At 37.1% G+C, this 19950-nt stretch overlaps 2 protein-coding genes across 2 annotated transcripts; both read right to left on the reverse strand.

The window, feature by feature from the left end:
- Nucleotides 1-2734: 2734 nt before the first annotated feature.
- LOC139719895 (monocarboxylate transporter 7-like) lies at nt 2735-9613 on the reverse strand. The gene is made up of 4 exons (XM_071631280.1): nt 9394-9613; nt 6355-6495; nt 4936-5817; nt 2735-2889 (listed from the first exon to the last, which is right to left on the reverse strand). The coding sequence occupies exons 1-4, from the start codon at nt 9611-9613 to the stop codon at nt 2735-2737; spliced, it is 1398 nt and encodes a 465-aa protein (XP_071487381.1).
- Nucleotides 9614-14396: 4783 nt separating this feature from the next.
- LOC139719897 (monocarboxylate transporter 4-like) lies at nt 14397-19871 on the reverse strand. Its single transcript, XM_071631281.1, has 6 exons — nt 19793-19871; nt 18533-18673; nt 16400-16639; nt 15735-16193; nt 15007-15157; nt 14397-14403 (listed from the first exon to the last, which is right to left on the reverse strand). Exons 1-6 carry the CDS (start codon nt 19869-19871, stop codon nt 14397-14399), a joined length of 1077 nt encoding a protein of 358 aa, XP_071487382.1.
- Nucleotides 19872-19950: the final 79 nt, after the last annotated feature.

Raw genomic sequence — 19950 nt, forward strand, 5'->3', positions numbered from 1 at the left:
CGGAAGTGGACGGGGATGGGGAGAGATGAGCTGAGGACCGGAAATGGGCCCCCACACTTTTGAAAACGGTGCGCCGGCCCTGAAACCGTTGATTTGCACCGCAAGAAGAAGATTCGTGGATTCTGTTATTTTCAATTTCAGAGCGAGGCGAGGAGGGGTGGTTTGGCTTCTTGTCAAGTTCCCGTCAATCACTCTAGAGCCTTCTTTCTGTAGGAGGAGTGATTAGAAGGTCACCGTAATCTCCGTCCTCTAAAATACAATTCGAATTAAATTATGTTCACAAGCTAGTTTCGTTGCTTAAACTGGCGAAACGTGACTGAAAAACACCTCCGGGCCGTGATTTAAAACCTGTAATTAAGTTTCAAATCACCCTCCTCGATTTCAGTTTCCCTTCACACGGCAAATTTGCTTGATTACAAAATTGTTTCAAATCAACCAATCTCGGTACGTGTGAATGCCCGGATGGAAACCTGCATGGAAGGTATGCGCACTCAGGTACATTCCACTGGATTTTGTAAAATGTTGACAGGTGATGTCATTGACAGAGTTTTGGTTTGGAAGTTTTATCCTTTATTTCCTTAAGCGTATCCAAGCAATCTGAAGAAAAGAAGTGAAAAAAAAAACAACGATACATATTGTATATGTTAAGATATTCTTTTGGCAACTTCAGTGATGATTATGAACTTGTGATTCATACAAGTCAGCATGCACATTTCAGTAGCTGTAAGTTTTAAGCTGGGAGGTGTTATAGCAGGAGAAGAACCAGAATCTTCCTTGTACCCATGTTGCATGCTTGAAAAAGCTGTTAATTATGCGCTCTATTGCAGGTTTGAGTATACTGCTTTGACAAAAGAGAACACTTCTGTGTTTGTATAGACACATTTTCATGCCTCTCCTGGCCTTGGCCTGCGCGAGTATAGCGGGTCGTTACTTTACTTGATTCCGAGGCTTTATTTGTACAACTCTCCTGTCCAGCTCAAGTCGCTTGAATGTTAATGCATCATCCTTTAACAAAATCTTGCAAAAACCTTTTTTTTTTTAAAATCTTTGATCTGGTTGATGATAAATTAATAATTGATATTTTTATTCATGTTGATTGTTGCCGTCTTAGTATATATATTCTTTATACCGTGAAGTAAGCTGATCAATTTTTCACAGTTTTATCAAATAATTATGAATAAATGTATGTGTGTATATGATTATCATGTATTGTTATAATGCAATAATGATATTTTATATTTTATTGTATACACTGCTGTATATGTCACTTCGCAATTCAGCCACTTGGCTGCCATGGCAACATTGTTGATAAACCAGATTGAAAAAAAGAACAACAACAACAACCAGCAGTTCGGCGTCCTTTCAATCTTTTCGGCAACAAGTGTTTTGTACGAAAAGCACAAAATGATATCTTATATTTTATTGTATACACAGCTGTATATGTCACTATGCAATTCAGCCACTTGGCTGCCATGGCAGTATCATTTGTGAATAAACCAAATTGAAAAAAAAAAACAGCAGTTCGGCGTCCCTTTCAATCTTTTCGGCAACAAGTGCGTTGTATACAAAAAGCTCGTGCTATTGACTGGAACGAAAAAAAAAAAAATCAGGAAAACTTGTTACTCCTTTAACTGCAGTAAAATTTACTAAGTACGCAGAGAAAAAAAAAATGCTTTAGCGAGTCCGAAAGATTTCACATTCAAGTGCTAAACCTGCATGTCGAGCACAGTATACATGTATTTTGATTCGTACCGAGCAAGAATACCATCAAGTTGGCCTACCATACACGATTTTAACTTTTCCTTTGAAAAAAAAAAGTGATTAGCGCTTTTAATTATACCTTGCAGGTAAACTGTAATTTACTATTGGAATCTTATCGCTGACCATCCCAGCATCTTTCGATAAAGGCCATTTTTTTTTTTTAAATTACATCGTCTGATCGTCACTAGACGGCTACCGGTGCGACTTATCTATAATATCAACAAACAAAAACCATAACACGGTGTCTGCACTACATTGAAGTACATGTATCAAAATTATAGCCGAGAAAGCACCATTTTGAATCCTCATAATCTGGGAGAAAGAATGAGAGAGAGAGAGAGAGAGAGATACTCGTAGAGGAGGAGAGAGAAAGGAAAGGGAACCAGCGAAGAAGGTAGATCATGCTGGGAAATCAATTTATAATCCATAGTACATGTATACTATTGACATAATTATAGACTGTCTAGGAGAAACTAAGACCTTGCGTCAGTTTACACTTGTAATCCATAGTTAAACGTATACAATGAAGGAGCGAACCGTTGCTGAAGATACAACAGCTAGTAATGGTTACTCAAGTCTCGCGGCTTTTCCCCTTTTCCTGTGATGTAGGCCTGTAGATAATATTCTTTCTCTATTGGATCAAAATTCGCCAGTCAGAAAGAGTTCTTCATTTGACATATTTTCGATTGGGTACGTTGAAACGAGTGAATCAGAATAATATCAATATTGGTACGAATTGAATAGGATTCTCAACAAGAAAGTCCCTACTGTAATATGATTACCATCGATTTCTTGAAGAAGCTATTCTTACTTCTCTTACGATTTTCCTCGTATATTGTCGATTATCAATTAGAGAGTTTATTGAAATCTGACTTGAAATAACTCGCAGGAAAGCTTTGGTTTCCTTCAGAAACTATATACATTGAGATCTTTCATGATTTACACACACCAAAGGAAAGAACACTTCAGAGGGTTAACTCTGGGAAGAATCGCTGTTCGTTTGGTTTCTTTTCGCTCTGCGGCGAAGGATGATGAAGACTGCGACAAGGATGACGATCACGGACAGCAATGCCAGTCCTAACGTATTGAAGACTGCCCTGTAGGACTGTGTGACGTCATAGATGTGACCTTCGTGTTTAAACAATTTGAGAAAATAGTGGATAAAAATAAAAATCAGATTGTTATGCAGTAATATGTCGAAAAGAGTTTTGTGGCTATGGATGAACAGAGGTTACAAGAGGCTTCAATTCATAAAAAAGACATTATCGTCATTTTAAAGGGATGGTACAGTAGGCCTATTGGTGGAGCTGATGATTTGGCTTTTAACTTTTTGCGAGATACCAAGAAACCACTTATGAAAGGGTACAGAGCATGCCATTCTAAGAGGAATTCAAAGTTTATTTGATGAAAATCGGTTTTGGAATGGCTAAGACATCCAAAAACAAAGTAAAACAAAGCGATCGTAATGAAATGTGGGTCCCACATTTTATTAGTATTGCTCTGTTTCGGGTACTCAGCCATTTCATAACCAATTTTCATCAAATAAACGTTGAATGCCTCTTGGAATTACATGCTCTTTCATATTTCATAAGAGGATTCTCATTATCTCACCCAAATATGTTAAAAACCTAAAGTAAGGTCTCAACCAAAACTACACGAGCCCTCTAATGCTGCATCTTTGTGGCATATAAATACATGTATATCAAATATCATAATTATTTTTAGTTCATGTAGTTCAACCCATACAGCACATAAACCACACCTGAGTTGTTAACTGATTCTCTATGGCCTTTACTTCTATCGAGCTTTTTACTAATCACTGTTTGTAGTTTAAAGGTAGAGTACAACAAATTTTTGAACTCTTTTACGCACTCTAGTCATATATAGTGATTGTTTGCATCTGATGCAACGTTTGTTAACGAATTTGAATGCCTTGAATAACTTCACGACTTAATTGTCAACACAATTCAGAACATTTAGTTCTTGTTTCTCTCCCGAATTGAAAACGCTTTGCAAGATGTCTTCCGGATTTTTTTTGCAGATGTAACGTATTTGACGCGATACAGATGATATCTCTCGAGAAAATAAGACAAAAACTAAAGTGAAGTTACGAGTTGCCATTTTAATGATGACAATATTATAGTCATAATTCCCGAGAAAAAAAAAATCCCTCCCAGCGTTCGATAATCTAAAATAGCGTTTTCCTTCACTCTTGGCACTGATGTAAAGAACGTTTGAAAGGATCTATAGACATAATGAATTCACTTTTTTTTTTTTAATTCTGGTATTTTTCATTAAAAAATAAGGCTCGTTATTCTGACAAACACAATGTCCTATACATAGATGTTTGTTAATCTAAAATGAAACAGAGTTCGTCTGTTCGAACGTTTGTTTGTTAGGGTTTTTGTGGAATTATTCTCAAGATTCGTTATTCCGAAGGTTTGTCGGTCTGAAAATGAAATGAAATTTGTTATACTAAAAGTTGTTTCTTCAGAAGAGAACTGTTACTCGTTGATTAGAAAAAAAAATGAAGAACTTTTGACGAAACCGCGCCGGGAGGGACCTGAATAGAGGGTGGGGGAATAGAGGGTGGGGGAATTATGTCGAGTATGGTTATGCCGGGGGGGGGGGGGGGCTGATCTATTATGACCAGGGATCTTTTTGTGGATTCGTTCAAAGGGGATGTATCAGCGCGCATGTGTGTTTTCTGTCCTTGAGTGGCCTCTTATAATGATAATCTTTACTAAAAATTGACGCTTCTTTTGTTTTTCATCCATAATAATTATGATTTCAAATTAATATTTTATTCCAGTTCGCGATAACGAATCCTCTGAATAATGAACTGCACACGGTTTTCATATGTAGAACAATCTGACTGCCGTTGAGAATTCAGTGGATCTATCGCAACATTTTTTTTTCTTTTGAAACAAACAAAAGAAAATCTTGTCTTTGTGTAAGTGATAATTGTTTCCATATAGTTGTTCTCACAGTAGCTTACGTATATTTCCACAATTAGGAAGAGTGTGTTTCACCTTCCTTGGTTATCACTTCTTTTGATTATAACATGACCACAATGAATTTGATGTGCGTTAACGCATTCGCTGAAATAATGCACTTTACAACCTGTAAAAGATTGGGTACAATTCTTATTTCAAACATCCATATAACACGTACCTGACAAAGCGTCGCCAATCAGAATACCAATACCGCACGCAAATGCCATAAAGGAAAAGGCAATTGGAACGTTTTCCTCATTTTCGACAGTTAACTTTGTCATTACGCCTCCAATTGAATCAAACGCGAAGACAGTGAGACCTTGAGTGAACGCCATGAGTGCTTGGTACAAATAGGTGTCATTCACAGAACTGATGAAGATGGTGACATTACAAACTGAACAGCAGATTATATAGACCAGGATTAAGTCAAACTTGGCGTATATTGTGAGCAACATTCCAAATTTTCCGACTACACCTCCAAAGCCAGCGATGCTCGCGAGATACACAGCTCGCGAACGTTCAATACCAAGGGACTCCGCCGCGGGTATTAAAAATAGCACCCACGCGTACATGAAGAAGTAGCAGAAGACGAAACACGGAGTTATTAAGGCGAAGAGAGGTTCTGCAAAATACACGCATGATTTCAGTCTAATTCGAAGGGACGAAACTCGTGAAGATTCCATGTCACCGCTCTTTGAATCAACAGAAATCTTTTTAAAATCTTTTTCAGATGCAGAAGGTGTGGTTGACTGGTTGTCAACGCTCTTCAGAACATTATTGTTTTCTTTTGTGGCAGTGGGGTGCACTTGGAGCGTTTTACCGTCTCTTGGTGGTCGGATCGTCAAGGAACAGGGAACAGTGTGTAAGCACATTCCTCCAAGGATGAGAAAAGCACCGTTATATCCGTAGGCTGTCAATGACCACTCCACTATGACTGGCAGACAAAATGCCCCGATAGTTACTCCCAAAGTGCTCAAGGTGTTGAAGAAGATGAATGACTTCAAGAAGTACTCGTTGAGAGTTATGAAGATACTAAGAAAGACGATGGACATTCCAAATCCTTTTGGCAAAGATGGGAAGACAAAAAAGTAATGTTAAATCATGTGTACAAACAATGGAGTCTAGATCAAGAATTCTAGTACTTATTAGTTTGTTGATGCATGACATTACTAGGCACATTAGACAGATATAGTGTTTGTCAAACACTTAATTGTTTGTTTCATTTTGATCTGAAACGGATGTAAGGGGGGGGGGGGGGCATACTATGCACTTCACCTAGTTGTCTAAAAACCCTGCTCTTTGCGATGAATAAATGTAGCGGGATTCTTTACGAGTTGTGACTCTTTCACAAGGGACCTCTATTCAATGTCCTATCGGCCTCTTGGGGGATGGTATGATTACACGAAGCATTGCTGAGTCCGGGACCCGGGTATATCGAACCGGGTCCTTTTGCTTAGAGCACAGCATCCAAACACACTGATGGTGTAAGAATGAATAATATCCTATGCTCCCTTAAATATCTTAAGATCTTTTAGCCCCATGTTAGCTACGGAAACCAATAGACCCCATACAATTACAGATTCAGTTAGGGGTTAACCTGTTAAAGCGAAGAGGAAGCCGAGGAGTGGTAGGGTCCGGACGAGCGGCACACACATCAAGGGTACGGCGCACAGGAAGCTACCACTGATGACTAGCAGTCTTGGTTGTACGACCTTCATCAGTGAATACACGAACGGGCCTGATAGCGAACAGTGAAGGGGAGAAAGAAACCAATTAGACTGTCCGGTTAGACCTAGACTCCGTTTACAGCGCAGGGTTGGGCTGAGCCCAGGCTGAGCCCAGGCCGAGCACGGCCTCATTTGCTATGTACTCGGCCCCGCAATTCTGTGCGTTTACATTGGAAGGCTCGGCCCGGGCTTTTAATTCAAACCTCTCAATATGTTGTCGTATATATAGTGGCGCTCTGCTTGTAATCAAAAGATTATATTGGAGCGCACCGGTCGTAATTTGTTACCGCATTGGGCCCAGTTTGCGTTTACAGTGAGAACAGGTCAGGCCGAGCCCGGGCTGAGCACGGGCCGAACCTCCATAGTGTGGCCAAATGCGCGGCCGTTTTTGGTAGGGCCTACCGCATTTGGTCTTTGAGCGTTTACAGAGAAAGGGAGACCTGGCTCAGCCTGGCCTTTTCATTCACTGTATACGGGGTCTAATATGGTCTACAGAAAATATCCCCACAATTGAGTAATTTTAATTCTGAGTAAGCAACGCTGAGGGAAAAATACTAAACCTCCCTCCCGAGCCGTGCAGCTCCTGAGCGGGTCGCTGTTTTGGTCAAATTTACCGCGCTATAATATCACGACACATGGTATCATATAGGACACGTTTTTTTTTTTTTTTGTTTTTTTTTTGGTCATTACTAACATTAGTCAAATTTACATGTTCACAACCTGTTATAAATTGTAAATACAAAAAAGTTATTTCAATTTTAAGAGATTTTTTATTCTAAATTTAGTGTCAAATTCTATATCAATTCTGTAAGAAAGAAAAAAAAAATCACCTGCAGGACAGAGTAAAAAAAATGAAAATGGGATAAGAAATAGAGAAGTTATGACATCGTGAAATTTCACAATTTTTGGGAAAATAATTCTTGACAAGTCCTTGTAAATATTCGTAAATATTCAAATCAGCATATTCACGATGAAATGCTTTCACAACATCTTAGTCATTTTATATATATACATAAATAAAAGAAAAATGTTTATATTTCAGCTGTATATATATATATATAATCTTGCCTTAAAACCACCCAAAACAAAAAAGAACAAATGTTAAAGGGTGTGTACAGTTCGTGTTGAGGTGAGGATTTAGCTTTTAACGTTTTGCGAGATATTCAGAAACCACTCTATAAGATGTCAAAGAGCATGCAATTCTGAGGGGTATCAAAAGTTTATTTGATGAAAATCGGTTTTGAAATGGCTGAGATATCCAAAAACAAGGTGAAACAAAGAGATCCTAATAAAAGTCGTGGCCTGTAGCCTTTTATTATTGTTAGTTTTTTTGATATCTCAGCCATTTGAAAACCAATTTTCATCAAATAAACATTGAATCCTTCTTAAAACTACATGCTCTTTCATGTTTCATAAGAGGTTTCTCATTATCTCACTTAGGAATTTTCAAAACATGAATCCCCACCTAAACTAGTACTGTACAGTCCCTTTACCTCAGATATATTTTGTTGTGGGCACATATTAATTCTACTTGCATTAGCTATAAATAGCAATTTTCCGAATTTCATACAAATCATATACGTGAAAAAATATGAGGGTTTAACATCGACTCGCTCATTGGAATACATATATAAGGACTGATCAAGTAATGTTTTCCGAAAAAATGCTAAATTTCAAAATGCCATATCTTCCTTATTTTTCTTTCATCCGATTTGTGTCAATTTTGTGTCGTTCTTAGAATATTTAATAACAGACTTTAGTTATTTTGACATCGTCTGCAGTCACGTCCATATTTACCTGTTTAACATCTTTCTTACATCTTATCAGCTTCTGCACATTCTTCCAAATTCAGGGCTATAGGCCTAGTCACGATAACCATTTCACGATAACCATTCAGTGATACAGGCAAAATCACATATTAAATCTCCGATCTGTTTCACATGCTGATCGGACGCATACCATTGATTACACGTGTCGTCAGCATTCTATGCAACCGATGAACGATGAAAGTCATTGATATACATTGTGAACAAAAACAGGCCATGACTGGACGCATGCGGGACTCCACTGTCATGTTACGCCAAAAGATTTCGATTGAAGACTCTTAATTCCGTATGCAGTATTGTTTGCTATTGCTTAGACAGGTTTGTAGGTCCATGCCAGTCATTCGCGGCTGATCTACTATGCAGTATTACGTGATCCATTGACCTGAATTCACGAAGGTGGTACAATTGAAACCATGGTTTCAATAATTGTACCACCTTCCTGAATTCGGGCCAATGTGTCAAAGGCTTATGTACTAACAATGCCTGTAATTTTGTCGATCTCCACACAGTGGTGCCAGTCTTCTGCATTCAATTTTCAATAGCATGGCCATCGTTGAGTTTCTAAGACGAAAACCTGACTGGTTCTTGTTAATGCCATTAACAGTATGCAAATAAGAATACACAATTTATAAACACAATCTTTGAAAGCATCTTCACAATGATCGGCAGAAAGGAAATTGGTCTATAATAAAGTAATTGTCTACAATGGTCTACAAATATATTGTCTTCTTTCTCTTTTTGTAAATTCGGATAGCTTTGAATGTTTCAGTGGAGTCGGAACCCTACCAGTTTTGATGGATATATAATATTTTTGTTAGTGGGGGGGGGGGGGGGAGGGGTGGAGTCCTTCCAACTCCTTCAACATTTGTTTCAGAAATTGGCTGAAAACGAATGTGTTTTTTTTTTATTTACGATAATATTGTACTGTGTCCCTTACACTCTCATGCGTAACGCACTTTTGGATAGAAGTGGCTGTTCTAAACTTAAACAATATAGATAGCTGGAAGGACCGACATGTGAATATCAAAACCATATGATGACAAGCCAACGGGAAAGGAAAAAAAATGTTTTAACGATACTTACAAAGAATGGTCAAGAGCGCTGAAGGCATACTGCATATGAAGGCGATTGTCTTGTAGTCACTATCGAAGCGAGAGACCATATTTTCTATTAGCACTCCAAAAGATTTAGCCAGCCCAGCATCGAAAAATAGGATGCAAAATTTGCTCAGCAAAACAACGTATTTCCAGAGGTCCTCAGAGTCTTGTAACGAAACATTTTGAGTTGTCTGTGAGTGAGCCATTGTATCAATATTCAATGACCGATCAATCGGAACCTGATTTCTTCAGTCTCGGGAAGAATAAGGTCCATGCATTGACAAACTACACCAAACAGATACACCCGCGCGACAGGGTATTCCTATAGCTCCTGCAAGCCAGTTCACAGATAGCAGCGGTGTGCAAAAACCTCAGACACTATGTCAGAACTGGACTTTCAAAACAGGGATTCCTCTTTGATTAGCAGAGCAGCTGAAACCATCCAAGCAGAAAGTTGTAAGTGATATAGGGCCTACATCAATAGATTTTGATTTGGTCGCACATTCCGATAGGCATCTAGATCATACACGAATCTATCACATTCATAACATAGTTGTGGGAAAGTCCTAATCAGTGTATCAAATACCTCAATTAAAATCAAATTTCGTGTAAAGGTTGAAATGACTTGTAATGGTTTTTATTTGCACATGCTCAGATTGTAACTGGGTGAAGTATAGCTTGTCCAAGCGGTTAATGACAACAACAATGAAAGAGATCGCCTACAGTTAAATTTCATTGCTACTTTGCAAAGCCAAGCCACACCTCTGAATAAAGTCAAGCTACGCTCTGACCTATATAGCTTAAAGACACTCAACTGTGTGAAATTTCGTCAAGTGCCAGCCCCGCTTTGAGCTGTACTGAAAGTTAATCTTATGACCTATATAATGGGAAAGCGGGGTGTTAAATGCTGCGGACCACCACACTTCGGCTCGTCTGTAATAAAAATGCCCTTAGTTAGTTTTTAGTTAGTTATTGGAATACGGGATAACATTTGGTTTGATCTACAAAGACCCTTTATCGATTTCTTCAGAATCCCTTGGTTTCGTTAAAAATGTTTGGGCTAATCAAGGTCCGTTTTACAATGTGAGTCGGGTAAAATGGAACAAGGTGCATGTGGCAAAACAAGCCACAGTCTATGGTACCTCAACCACTTCGACATCCCTTACTGTATAAAAAGTATAAAAATTAATGATATAATCACCCTTCCACTTTGTTATCGCCATTGTATCGCCACTGTAGAACGACTCTCAGCTGGAGATAAATGCTCAAGTTAAGATGCGGTCATTCACGGAGATGATGGGGTGCATCCGTCTTACCCGCAAGCTTAGGGTTCATTTTACTTGGAACGTATTCGAGAAGAATAGATTAGTATTTCTCCTTTGTATCCACCGTGCCGTCCAGGAGCTATGCGCTCTATCGTGGGTTTTATTGAATTGCTTAGACAAAAGACAGCATTTCCATCTAATACATCATTCATCCTTCACAACAAACCTTGCGAGCAACAGTTCGCTGTCCCGTTGAATATTTTGGCAGTATTTATTAGTGTGTTGAAAATGTTGTTAATGTCGCGATCCATTTCACTTTAGCTGTATGAATTTCTTTCCTCTCACAGAGTTACTTTATTTTTTATTTCCAAAATTTGTGTTGAAAATGTTGTTAATGTCGCGATCCATTTCACTTTAGCTGTATTAATTTCTTTCCTCTCACAGAGTTACTTTATTTTTTATTTCCAAAACTTTTCATCGAGCGAAATTCATCAGCAATTGAACGGATAACTCAGCAAAATACACAATATTCAATGGTTAAAATGATGTCAGCATGTTTGATACAATCTCAGAAGTATTGTCTAACAGTAATTCATTTCTAATCATTAGTCCATATTTTCAAACTATTGAATGAATGTCCTTGAAGCTAATGCATCACGTATTGTTTATGAATGCATACTGGATACATATCAATATTTTGTTCATATTCGTTGCATTTGGACTCTTTGATTCCACTCCAATAATCAATGACTTCTCACTTAACAAAATTGTTTCTCTCAAAGCGAATTGAATAAAATCGGTGATATTTTTCCAAAGCATAGACACTAAAGGAGGTTACAGTTCGTTATTCCGAAGGTTTGTTTTTCCGAAGGTTCTTAAGTCAAAAGGTTCGTTATTCCGAAGGTTCGTTATCACGAAGATACGTTATTCCGGAGGTTCGCTAATCCGAAAATGTTACAAGGTTTGTTATTCCTAAGGTTCATTAATCAGAAAATGAAATAAGGTTCGTTGTTCCGAATGTTCGTTAATCCAAAAATGAAACAAAGCTCGTTATTCCAAAGGTTCGTTACGAACCCTATTTCATTTTCTGATCAATGAACTTTCGGAATAACGAACCTTCGGAATAAGGCCACAAATGTTAGGATTAACGAACCCTGTTTCATTCTCGGATTATCGAACATCTAGGTATAGGGAATTTGTGTGTTCCGGATTAACGTTATTCCGAAGGTTTGTTTTTCCGAAGGTTCTTAAGTCAAAAGGTTCGTTATTCCGAAGGTTCGTTATTACGAAGATACGTTATTCAGGAGGTTCGCTAATCCGAAAATGTTACAAGGTTTGTTATTCCTAAGGTTCATTAATCAGAAAATGAAATAAGGTTCGTTGTTCCGAATGTTCGTTAATCCAAAAATGAAACAAAGCTCGTTATTCCAAAGGTTCGTTACGAACCCTATTTCATTTTCGGATCAATGAACTTTCGGAATAACGAACCTTCGGAATAAGGCCACAAATGTTAGGATTAACGAACCCTGTTTCATTCTCGGATTATCGAACATCTAGGTATAGGGAATTTGTGTGTTCCGGATTAACGAACCTTCGGAATAACGAACAGCAACCCATGAAATACGACTGACAAGGGTTCCGGCAGGAATTTCACGCTCCTCTCTATTCCAAAGAAACAGAAGATAATAGATAACGAAATTTCATAAATGAATGAATGAATAGATGAATGAATGAAATAGATAAATATATATAAATATAAATATATATATATACACATATTATATACATATATATATACATGATTATATAAGTCTTGAAAGAGTAACTGTTCAGCGGCTTACTCGGGAAGCCATATACTGCTGCATAATAATGGTAATAAACACAGCTAAAGTTGTACATTGTATAAACATTGCATTTTACATTATAGATTCATTCATTCATTTATTTTTCATCTCCAACAGAACTTGTTAATACATTTTATTTCTCACATAAAGCATATAAAGTACATATATGTCAACAGTTACAAATTCTGAAAAATTATATATATGGATAAACGAATGATAGGGTGGAAAAATACACAAAACGTTTTGAAGTTTAGAAAATGCAGGAGATGGGGAGGAATGCTGAACAAGCAATGCTTGTAGGGTACATTCCCCCCAAACATATAGTGAAAAAAAATTTTACATAAGATATCATTGATAATTTACTTTGTACATGAAATTCAATTTACAAAGCGAATAACACAAATTACGTATAAGAACCTAACTAGCCCTAGACAGACACCCAGACAAATCCAAATTGTAAGTGATAATTTGTGTACATTTTGTTCTGCAACAGATTCTGGAGCGTTATTCCGAATGGGTTTTGGCTCCAATAAAGTTGTACATTGTATAAACATTGCATTTTACATTATAGATTCATTCATTCATTTATTTTTCATCTCCAACAGAACTTGTTAATACATTTTATTTCTCACATAAAGCATATAAAGTACATATATGTCAACAGTTACAAATTCTGAAAAATTATATATATGGATAAACGAATGATAGGGTGGAAAAATACACAAAACGTTTTGAAGTTTAGAAAATGCAGGAGATGGGGAGGAATGCTGAACAAGCAATGCTTGTAGGGTACATTCCCCCCAAACATATAGTGAAAAAAAATTTTACATAAGATATCATTGATAATTTACTTTGTACATGAAATTCAATTTACAAAGCGAATAACACAAATTACGTATAAGAACCTAACTAGCCCTAGACAGACACCCAGACAAATCCAAATTGTAAGTGATAATTTGTGTACATTTTGTTCTGCAACAGATTCTGGAGCGTTATTCCGAATGGGTTTTGGCTCCAATAAAGGAGACGTATAGTAGGGGCACGTATTTATTCATATGATATGGATACAATTCATGTATTGTAGGTACATATAGTCGGCTATTATGATATTTCTTAGCTGTTGCATGTTTCTGGTACTCATCTAATCCCAAACAAACCAGAAACACGGAGGGAATTCAAAATTTGACAATTGGGAGCGCCGCGCCGCCATCATGTAATCCTAGGCCCAAAGGGTCCTACAATAGACACTCTACAAGAAAAGGGTTTAAGACAAAGTTTTTTGTTTGCTTAATACTGAAAGTAAAATCAGGATTGAGACAAATATATAAGTGAAATTGAACTCATTCACCATTAATATACACCATTAAATCGTTGATGAACTTTAGCAGTTCATAGTCTTTGATTTTGTGTATGCGATCTTCCCCCAAGTTTTGTCCAACGAACTTCTTTGATTTTTGGATTTGGTTTTGTCTTTGTTTTGCTTTGCTTTTTCATTCAAAGAAACGCTACACCAACTCCCTGAAAATGAGTAAAACACACACACAGACACACACACATAAAAGCCAAAACCGGAGATAAACAAACAAAGCCAAAACTGTAACACGGTTTCTGCATTATCAGATGTTTTATTTCATATTATTTGATTTGATTTCTGCATTTTTCACAAAGTGCATACAACGTAACAAACAAGTTTCTAAATCTTATCAGAAGAAATCTAACACAAAATGAATATAGATATAGTAACAACAATGAAATATTGTGTAGGTGAGGTATAATCACACACACAAAAAAATGGGGGAAATCATTAATTGTTTAATTGAAATAATACAAACAAAATGAGGGAGAACGTCCTCTTAAGTTGAAACCATGACTTTGTGTTCTCATGATCTGAGATAGGGAGAAGGGGAAGGGGGAGCAAGCAAAGAATATAAGCCATACTGGGAAAGCAATTTAGTACATTGTAGTATAATTGACATCAAGGGGAAAGTGAATCCGTAATATCAATTTACTTTCGATGCAGCAAGGTACAACAGTAGATAGCATTTACTATTTCGGGTTTTTTTTTCCTTTATTTTTTGTGATTAAGATAATGTCCTTTCTCTATATATGAGATGAGAAATCATCATTCATGATCGGAAGTGTTATTATTCCACATATTTGGAATGGATATACACGTACGTGGAAACGAGCAAATCAGAAGGAAATCAATATTCAGTGGCATTTTAAGTGCAAGATCAATGGAGATTATCAATGATAAGTCCTTAATTTGACTTTTGCTATGGATATCCCAAAGAAACTATTTCTACTTCTCTCACGATTTTTCTCAAATGTTCAATTATCGACGAAAACTTAGGCCTTTTGAAAGCAACTCGCAAATAGAAGTTTGGGCTTCCTTTATAGAAATTGTGATTTTTCAAGAATTACACACCACATATTTCCATATAAGAAAGCCCGCTTTTCTTTATACTTTACGTTTGTGAATGCTATTACCTCTGTGAAGAGTCGCTGATCTCTGGGTTTCTTTTCGTTCTGCGTCGAAGGATGATGAAGACTGCGACAAGGATGACGATCACGGAGAGCAATGCCAGTCCTATTGTATTGAAGACTGCCCGGTAAGACCGTGTGACGTCATAGATGTGACCTTGATGTCGAAGAATAATGGATATGCAACAAAATAAATTTCACAAAAATCGATTTTGCATTAATTGACCGACCCAGGACAGAAAATCAAATACACATTTTGTCTAACTCATGATAACTTCGGAAGACTGTTGAAGGTTAATGCAGCAATGTGCTGAACAAAAAACAAAAACAACAACAACAACACGAGGAGTTTCATGGTTGCAGAGGTGGAATAGAGGTTCATCGGCTTTCAATATCAAACAATTAATCTTCATTGTACTGTATCTTCCTGGCTTATACAAAGTACTATATCAAATAATCCGTTGTGCTCACGTGGTTCAAGACGTCCAAAGTGGAAACCACTTTCGTGACATTGCTGAAGGGTCCATACTATGTCAGTTGTTTTTTTTCACAGCGTTTTTCACATTCGCGTTTGTAAAGGCAGAGTTTAAAAAATGTAACCGTCCTAAGCCCCTCTTGATTCGTTTATAATTGTTTTCACCTGATGCATACTTCTTGAGCGTTTATGTTGCTTAAAGTAATTGTATGACTCAAATATAGACTGCCAACGTAGTTCGATCAGAACATGCACGTACCTGATAAAGAATCGCCGATCAGAATGCCAATACCATTCGCAAATGACGTAAAGGAAAAGGCAATCGGAAAGTTTTCTTCATTTGCGACAGTTAACTTTGTCATCACGCCTCCAATTGAATCAAACGTGAAGACAGTGAGACCTTGAGTTAACGCCATGAGCGCCTGGTACAAATAGGTGGCGTTCACTGAACTGATGAAAATGGTGACATCGCAAACTGAACAGCAGATTATATAGACCAAGATCAAGTAAAACTTTGCGTAAGTTGCTATCAACAGTCCAAGTTTTCCGAGTACACCTCCAAAACCAGCGATGCTCGCGAGATACACAGCCCGCGCTCGTTCTACACCGAGGGACTCCGCCGCGGGTATTAAAAATAGCACCCACGCGTATATGAAGAAATACCGAAGATGAAACACGGAGTAACAAGGGAGTAGAGAGGTTCTGCGAAATACACAAACTTTTTCAGTTCATTTCGAAGTGATGAAAATCGTGAAGCTTCTGTGTCACCGTTCCTCGAATCAGTGGTAATCTTTTTCGATGACTGTTTGTCGCAGACATTAGGAGTGGACAGGGTGGCTTCTGAAATAGAGGACTGCCTGTCAATGCTCTTCAAAATACTATTGTTTTCTTTTGTAGCGGTGGGGTGCACTTGGGGCGTCTTACCGTCTCTTGGTGGACGGATCGTCAAGGCACATGGCACAGTGTGTAAGCACATTCCTCCAAGGATGAGAAAAGCGCCGTTGTATATGTAGGCTGTTAATGACCTCTCCACTATGACTGGCAGACAAAATGCCCCAATAGTTACTCCCAAAGTGCTCAGGGTGTTGAAAAAGATGAATGACTTCGTGAAGTACTCGTTGAGAGTAATGGTGATTGTGAGAAACATGATGGACATTCCAAATCCTTTTTGGCAAAGAGAGAAAAATGGTAAATCAATTCAAGTTATGATTATGTACAGTGTATGAAATTTAGAGTACATGTAAAGATGAAAGTTCTTGGTGCATGGTATTACTAGACATGCCAGACAGACATGGTGACTGCGAAACCTCCGACTGAGTGATAGCAATTCATCCAATGTCTGTATACCTCGACTTATGAATAAATTCTGAAGACGGAATTGTTACTATACAGAGCGTATAAAAATAAAAAAAACGTTACACTTTTGAAACATTTTTCATGATTAAATCTCATAATGTTTCGGAGATTTTTTTTTCATATTTATGGATATCCAATAGTGTCATCTATCAAGTGCAATCAACAAAAACAAATTTTTGCTCCCGCTTGGCTGAACACTGATGACGCTCTTTGTCTAGAGTGTGAAAAATGACTTGCGCCACATTGAAAGAAAATGGAAAATTCAGCCAGCAGTCCAAATAAGTGTTCTCATTCAAACAAATTGCTCTTTGCTCACAGTTTTGATTATGTTATGACAGTTCAGGAATTTTGTGGCGATTTTCCGTCACGTCTTAAATGATTCCATTGTGTTATGGAAGGCTGATTAACAACACCAAGATCTTCTATAAGCACAGTTATCACAAATCATGCGCAGACATATCGAACCCATATGCCATTCACTGATTGATTAAACGACTCAATGACTAATTGATATATCGGTTGATGTATGGATGGATGGATTTATTGATTGATTGATTAATGGGATGAATTATTTGAATGTTGATTAATTTGGTACCACTACAGTGTACCACATTAATGAATAACTAGCATGCATATGGTATTGATGTGTCCGTGTATTGTGAAAACAGTGCTTTAAAGATCTTGAAGTAATTACACACTCTAATTCTCACCAATTAATTTAGAAATGAAATCATACGATAAAGCTGACAAGAAACATCTCAGAATATCATAACATATCGTAGCCCTGTAGCCCCAAGTCCTTGACCTGCGATGTGCGGTGCCTGCTGTTATAGATTAGACCAATGAGCTTGAAGTTTCTTGATTAGATGCACTATGCATGTACACTGACACTGACTGCTCTGGTTTTCTATATACAAAAGGAAATCAAAGTCCACGCACAAAATGTGGATGAGTGAAAGCAACAATACTATACATCAGTGTACGATTGAGGAAAATCGGACAGTCGATTTCGGTGCCGTCATCGACCAATAAGGAGACGACTTCACTTCGTGACGTCATTGACAAAGATACAAAGATTAAATTGAAAGAATATTCAGAATTATATTTTCACTTTTCTATAGCGTAATGGAAGGATGCTTGTTTTATTTTTTTTTCGAAAGCAGGGAGAATGTTTCCCTTATCATATTATCAGTAATATGTTGGTGGATGTGTCCTTTTCATGAAAAACGAAAATTTGTGGAATTCTCTGTATATTTTCAATTTTGTGAAAATGACGTAATGACGTGTATTTGGCCACACTTACACGGATGACGGCATTGACATCTTATAGATATAATTATATAACTTTTCAATCAATGGTCCGATTTTCCCAAAGCTTTCACTGATATGATCTGATAATGCTGTTTTCACTCGATCCACATTTATATTTGGGCTTTGCCTGGTTTCTCTTAAAATCAATTGACCTGAGGACCCTGACTATTGGATTTCAGTTAAGGGTTATTTATTTATTTACTTATTTATTCAAGATTTCATGCGTGTTCACAAAATAGGAGTGCATACAAAATGTATGCAAGTACATCTCATATAGCCTAGACAGAATATATACAATAAGTATACATTGATAAGAAGCAGTTACAGAAATAGTATACAACTCTAAGAGAGCTACATTATTCAAGGTAACGAACACGCAAAGGAATTTACCTGTTAAAGCGAAGAGGAAGCCGAGGAGTGGTAGGGTCTTGACCAGCGGCACACACATCAAGGGTATGGCGCACAGGAAGCTACCACTGATGACTACAAGTCTTGGATGTACGACCTTCATCAGTGAATACACAAATGGACCTGCAAAACGGTGTTAAGCGGTGAAAGAAGTGATTGAGACTAATAAAACAGATTGACTAGATACATTTTCGTATGTCTACACAAGATATCCCTGAAATTCAGTCCTAAAAATTTGGATTGAACAGTGCTGTAAAGGAAATATTTGTAAACCTCCCTTCACGGAGCAAAGTATAAAACATAATTCAAGTCACAGCTGGGTCTAGAAAAACGTTTAAATTTCTCGTCTAAAATTGCACACTCTATTCTAATTTCATTCAACCCTCCAACTCAACTGAATTAATAACTTCACATAATATAAACACATACATCTTTCAATTAGGCCGAGTGCAAAAGTATGTCCTATAGTTTAGTAGCCATGTTCAGATGTTATTGAGCATTACAACATTTACGTGCATAATTACATATAAAAACGTGATAGGAATAGGTGGTAGACTGAGGTACATGATTTAGGACATTGGGAGTAAGGTATAGATTCGGAATTATGGTTGTACCTGTAAATACCCACAGCTACATTAGATCTTTCAATGGAATACAAAATAACCTGTCACGACTTACAATGACTGCAAAATGACATACATTTTCTTTGTTTATTGGCATGAAAAAGACGCTTTTAAGACATCTTTTACTCGTAAAAAATATTCATTGAAAACGTTATAAATTGACATGTAAACGACATGTTTATGATATTCTAACATGACATCTTATCTCTAAAATAGTAATTTACACTTAACGCTGCTCTGCGCACGGCACCTATAGGTATTGGGGATATCAAGAATTAAGAATTATATATATATATATATATATATATATATATATATATTATATATGTATATATATATATATATATATATATTGTATATATTAATTATATATATATATTTAATTCGAACTGATTTTGTTTTACTATATTGTTTCGTCAATTTCTTTTAAATCATTATGATGAAAGTAACAAAATGTAATTGAACTGAAACTGAAAACTGAAGCATCAGAGATTTAAAAAAGGCAGCTCTATAACGTAATAGATGGTGGGAAGAACCGACATGATATTCATCGAAATGATAGGTTTACGAGCCGACGGGAAAGAGAAGAATACATGTACTTGAACAATATCTCACGTACCGAGAAGGGACAAGAGTGCAGAAGGCAAGCTGCATATGAAGGCGATTGTCTTGTAGTCACTATCGAAGCGAGAGACCATATCTTCTATCAGCACGCCAAAGACTTTGCTAGCCCGCCATCAAAAAGTAAAATGCAAAATTTGCTCAGCAGAACAACGT

This window comes from Diadema antillarum, unplaced genomic scaffold (assembly GCF_040938485.1).
Source record: "Diadema antillarum isolate AM-2024a unplaced genomic scaffold, OU_Dant_1.0 scf00000116, whole genome shotgun sequence".
In the NCBI taxonomy this organism is placed as follows: Eukaryota; Metazoa; Echinodermata; class Echinoidea; order Diadematoida; family Diadematidae; genus Diadema; species Diadema antillarum.